Source organism: Pan troglodytes, chromosome 7, assembly GCF_028858775.2.
Source record: "Pan troglodytes isolate AG18354 chromosome 7, NHGRI_mPanTro3-v2.0_pri, whole genome shotgun sequence".
Classification (NCBI taxonomy): domain Eukaryota; kingdom Metazoa; phylum Chordata; class Mammalia; order Primates; family Hominidae; genus Pan; species Pan troglodytes.
Genome location: NC_072405.2, coordinates 94691011 through 94696839, shown reverse-complemented (window position 1 = coordinate 94696839; position 5829 = coordinate 94691011). Strand labels below are relative to the sequence as shown.

At 54.8% G+C, this 5829-nt stretch overlaps 1 protein-coding gene across 1 annotated transcript; it reads right to left on the bottom strand.

Annotated features, from left to right (window-relative positions):
* Window positions 1-1463: 1463 nt before the first annotated feature.
* On the bottom strand, window positions 1464-3200 carry LOC134810771 (exonuclease GOR; the record flags this gene model as incomplete). Its single annotated transcript, XM_063816809.1, has 1 exon — window positions 1464-3200. A coding segment is annotated over exon 1 (1737 nt), but the record flags the coding sequence as incomplete, so codon positions are not given.
* Window positions 3201-5829: the final 2629 nt, after the last annotated feature.

Genomic DNA, 5829 nt, shown 5'->3' with positions numbered 1-5829 from the left:
ATTTCTTCTAGGTTTTCTAGTTCATTAGCTTAGAGGTGCTGATAGTATTGTCTGATGGTAGTTTGTATTTCTGTGGGATCGGTGGTGATATCCCCTTTATCATTTTTTACTGCATCTGTTTGATTCTTCTTTCTTCTCTTGTTTCTTAGTCTTGCTAGTGCTCTATCAATTTTGTTGATCACTGCAAAAAACCCGCTCCTGGATTCATTGATTTGTTGAAGGGTTTATTGTGTCTCTATCTCCACCAGTTCTGCTCGGATCTTAGTTATTTCTTGCCTTCTGCTAGTTTTTGAATGTGTTTGCTCTTGCTTCTCTCATTCTTTTAATGGTGATGTTAGGGTATGCATTTTTGATTTGTCCTGCTTTCTCTCGTGGGCAATTAGTGCTATAAATTTCCCTCTACACACTGCTTTAAATGTGACCCAGAGATTCTGGTATGTTGTGCCTTTGTTTTCATTGGTTTCAGAGAATATCTTTCTTTCTGCCTTCATTTCCTTAAGTACCCAGTACTTATTCAGGAGCAGGTTGTCCGGTTTCCATGCAGTTGAGCGGTTTTGAGTGAGTTTCTTTATCCTGAGGTCTACTTTGATTGCAATGTGGTCTGAAAGACCGTTTGTAGTAATTTCTGTTATTTTACATTTACTGAGGAGTGCTTTACTTCCAACTATGTGGTCAATGTGGAAATAAGTGTGATGTGGTGCTGAGAAGCATGTATATTCTGTCGATTTGGGGTGGAGCGTTCTGTAGATGTCTCCTAGGTCCGCTTGGTGCAGAGCTGAGTTCAATTCCTGGATATCCTTTTTAGATTTCTGTCTCGTTGTTCTGTCTAATGTTTACAGAGGGCTGTTAAAGTTTCCCATTATTATGATGTGGGAGTCTAAGCCTCTTTTGATCACACTTTAAAGATCAAAAGGTAGAAGCGCAAAGACATTATCTGTGCAATATTAGAAACCTAGTAAGTGGTGGAATTTGGCCTTGAACCCAGATATCTAACTCCAGAGCCTAAGTGCTTCACCCACCTCACTGTGGTGCCTCTCGAGAAAAACAGGTAAGCACACATTCATAAAGCTGGTGGGCCGGGGGGCTGGCCTTGTACTCAGAGGCCATGGAAGTCCCACGTGGGGTGGCTAGTGGTGTAAGGACAGAGGTCTCGGATGGGCAGAGGGATGTGGACAGGCGCGAGGGGGCGCGGCAGGGACTCGGGGGACTGGGAGTGGCGGCTCGGTGCTGCGGGAGGCGATTAGTGGAAGGACAGAGGTCTGGGAAGGGCAGAGGGATGGGGACAGGCCCGAGGGTCCGCGGCAGGGATTCCGGGGGACTGGGAGTGGCCGGTTGGGGTTACTCTTGGCTTTTTGCCCTCTCCTGCCGTCGACTGCTCCGGTTTCTTTGGCCTTGCGGCGAGGTGGACAGGGTGAGCTCTCGGGACTGATGGCGGTTGTGGAAGGGGCCTGGGGCCAAGGACAGGCCAGGGCGGCGGGAGAGGCGGACCGGTGGCGTGGCTGGATCTGGGCACGCTGTCGGACCTTCCACATCACCAGCTGCAGGCAGGCGTTTGCGTCCTCGCTGGAGTTGTGGCCGTCCTGGCTGTCCTGGATGATCTGTCCCAGGTAGTCGGCCGCGAGATTCCTGAGGGAACGCTTGTAGGGGAAACCCAGGTAGTGCGGGAAGAGCACGGCCGTGTCCAGCACGGTGCTGTGGATGAGCTTCAGGGCCAGCAGATCGCTCTCCAGGCTGTGCCCGATGAGGATGGTTTGGGCGCTGAAAAAGCTCAGCAGGATGGCTTGCACTTGGGGCAAGGTGATGCTCGTCTTGGCGACGTCGGCCTCGGTGACTCCGGAAAACCTGGTGTTGTAGTCCACGATCTCGTTGTCGGGCTTGACGAAGGTGTCGTACACCACTCGCATGTCGGCGTCCACCACGGTGACGCGGGTCAGCTCTAGGCCATGCGTGGTGTAGCACATCTCACAGTCCAAGGCGTAGATTCCTGGATAAGCGTCTCTGGACAACTCTTTCTTGAAGGTCTCCACGAAGCCATCGAGGCTGTCCTTGCGGCCGTCCCGCACGTGCTGCTTTGCCACCTGGCAGCCCACAGAGCCAGGAGCAGCTGCACAGCAGGTGTACTGGCTAACCCGGCCTCCAGCCACCTGGCTCGAGCGGACCCGCCCCCAGTGATAATAACACAACTGGTCGCGTACACAGCGGCCCGAGGAGGACACCAGGTACTCGGTGCCACAACGGCAGCAGACCCTGCAGGAGGAGTCGCCGGGCCCCTTCCCCTGGCCAGTGAAGAGGACGGCGCCTCCGGGCCGCTCGGGGTGCGGGAAGGGGTAGCCGTTCTCCTTGAGCTGGTCCTGGCTGAGCAGGAACTCCTGGAGGCGGCTGTACAGGGCGGCCCTGCTGAGGCCCGGCATGGAGCTGGGGGTCAGGCCCTTCAGTCTCTTGAGGGTGTTCAGGACCACGTTCAGGTACCTGTTCTTGTTGGGGCTGCAGTCGAAGGCCACCTTCTCCTCGTTCAGCGCCTTCTCCACGGCCTCCTGCTTGGAGGCGCAGAACTTGAGACACTCTTCGGTGAACAGTTGGAGATAGCCTCGGCGGAGGACGGTGGGGACTTGGCACCCAGACCTTCGGAGGATAATAGGTTTCTTCAAACTCGGTAGGGATGGACGACGGACGATTCGCTTAGAGCTGATGGTGGTGGTGGTCTTGCATGCCATCCCTGACCTGTTGCGCGTCTTCCCTGGCTGTCTGCCTACCTTGGAGCCACTGGAGCGTTGGCTGCTGCTGGCCACCCGGGTTCTCTTGGCATCTGTGCAACCTGTGACCAAGCAAGGGCTGGAAGACTGGGCGATCGTCTTCCTCTTCCTGGGGGCTGAGATGCGGACTCCCGAGGGCCTCTCTGTCAGCCTTGGGGCGGCTGGCAAGCAGCAGGCCGATCCCCTCTGCGCAGGGAAGTAGGACGCCTCCGTCACCATCTTGAGATACGCTGGGGGCACCGCCGGACCCCTGTTCTGGGGCTCCGCCTGGATGTCCACAAATGCGGAGGCCTGGTTGTGCATCTGGGGCACCCGGAGCCCGAAGCTCTGGGCAGGCTGATGAGAGGGCAGGGGGAATTCTGGAGCCTCGAGGGCCGCCTCCTCGGCCACCTTCTTAGCTTCTGGGTATCCAGGTGGGAACCAGCAGGGAGCTGTGGCTCGCAACATCTTGCTGCCTTCGGGAGCACCGGCCTGGCTCTGCTCCGCTCCCAACTGGCGGCTTCTTGCCTCCAGGGCCGCCTCCTCGGCCACCTTCTTAGCTTCTGGGTATCCAGGTGGGAACCAGCAGGGAGCTGTGGCTCGCAACATCTTGCTGCCTTCGGGAGCACCGGCCTGGCTCTGCTCCTCTCCCAACTGGCGGCTTCAATGTGTGCCGCCCCCGCCACCCGTCGCCTTTATAGACGCACAGGGCAGAGTGGGTGGGACTTCTCCTTGATAGGTTGGTGCTTCCATCCAATCACACTGAGCCTCATCTTCCACCAGACTCCAGCTTGGGAATGCCTCAAGGGGTGCACTAATGGAATCAACTGGAACTCCTGGTTGCTAACCTTGGAGCTAGGTTGCTTTTCCTGAGTTAATTAACTGTCCCTGCAGGGCAGTCCTATCATGGCTACTGGAATTGGGCCACCTAGGATTCATTTCAGCGTCAGGGAGTTTGGTCAACTTGCTTGGGCCCACACAGCACCCCATGGAGCCAGGACTGGGCCAGCAGTCCGCTGCATGCTGCAGGGCAGGATCTCTCTGGGGCTGCGTTTCCCTGCTCTGTGCACTCCTCCGCTGAGGGCAAATTGAGGACAGGAAGTGGACCGCACCCACTTCTCTCCCACGACTTGGGCAATGTTCAACACAGGGGTTCTTCAAAAGGTTCATAGAAAATGCACGTGGTGAAGAAACTATGCATGGGTTTCCACTGGTTTGCACTGAAATAAACTTGTCCGAACTTCTTATAACCTTTCTGAACTAGATCTAGTTTGAGGCACTGAGAAGGATGAGACATCCACTGAAAAGGACTCCTATCAGAGCAACATGAATTCCACGAAAATTGCAGCAAGAGCAAACATCAAATTTCTGGTGAAGCTTGGGTGGAAGAATGAAGAAATCATTGATGTTTTAACAAAAGCTTCTAAGGACACTACCCCAAAGAAATGAACTCTTTACGAATGTATAGCTTGTTTCAAGAAGAGGTGAGAAGATGTGGGAGATGAATCCTGCAGTGGCTGTGAAAACCACTGTGCCCAGATCAGCTGCAGTTACGACGAGAGCTATCAGTGGAAATTTTAAACAGGAGGGATCACGATCCTGACGCATCCCTCTGACAAATTGTAACCGGAAGTTGGAACATGGCTTTACCAATATGACCTCGAATGCAAAGCATCATCAAAGCGACGGCTACCGAGAGGTGGCAGTGGTCCAGTCAAAGGAAAAGGAGGCCAGTCAGGAGCCAACATCATGGCATCAGTGTTTTGGGACACTCAAGGCATTTTGCTTGTTGACTTTCTGAAGGGCCAAACATCTGCTTATTAGGAGAGTGTTCCGAGAAGCTTAGAGAAAGCTTTGGTAGAAACATGCTGGGAAAGTCTCACTAGATCCCTGTTCACCACCTCAGTGCTCTGCTCATTCCTCTCATCAAACAAGGGCAATTTTGTCAGTTTCAATGGGCAGTCCTTAGGAATGCACCTTACGGGCTGCTTTCATGCCTTCTAAATTCTTTTTGTTTCCTAATTATAAAAAGTCATCTTGCTTGGAAAGATGAGAGAAAGTCTCCTTGCCATGCTTGGACAGATGAGAGATGAGATCCTCCTCTTCTCTCCCAGGACAGAATGGTCAGACTTGAGTTTCCTTTCTCCTCACTCTTCTCCTCCTTGAGGGAGGTGCTGTGCCGGACAGACCTGCTCCCGTGTCTAGACACGGGTAGACTCGTTGAAGATCCTCACAGGCAATCCTCCTTGGGGTCAAAGGGGAAGGATTTATTTCTTCAGGGCTCAGTAGTCCTCATCCTTACGCGCACCTTCACCAGCCCAGGGCGGGGTAGCGGAGGGTGAAAGGGCGTGGCTCACAGCCCGTTTCTTCCGCTCGGGCGTCTCCTGGGAGGAACCCTTGTCCAGTGAGCGGGTCTTCGTCTCCACCAAATTCCCTAGGGGGACACTTCTGGCAGCCCTTCTTGTTCAGCAGCTTACGGGGGTCAGGTGGACCTCTGCTAGTCACCAGCCTGAAGCCCTTACTCCATTTCAGCTATTTTTGCAGTTGCCTAGGTGACTTTTGAACCACATTACCCAGAACAGCCAACGGAGGAGGAGTGAGAAGAGTGGCCGTCTGGGTTTGCCGCATAGTGCTGCCTTAGAGGAGTTCTGCAGTCTTCGGTGCTGCGGGAGGCGATTAGTGGAAGGACAGAGGTCTGGGAAGGGCAGAGTGATGGGGACAGGCCCGAGGGTCCGCGGCATGGATTCCGGTGGACTGGGAGTGGCCGGTTGGGGTTACTCTTGGATTTTTGCCCTCTCCTGCCGTCGACTGCTCCGGTTTCTTTGGCCTTGCGGCGAGGTGGACAGGGTGAGCTCTCGGGACTGATGGCGGTTGTGGAAGGAGCCTAGGGCCAAGGACAGGCCAGGGCGGCGGGAGAGGCGGACCGGTGGCGTGGCTGGATCTGGGCACGCTGTCGGACCTTCCACATCACCAGCTGCAGGCAGGTGTTTGCGTCCTCGCTGGAGTTGTGGCCGTCCTTGCTGTCCTGGATGATCTGTCCCAGGTAGTCGGCCGCGAGATTCCTGAGGGAACGCTTGTAGGGGAAACCCAGGTAGTG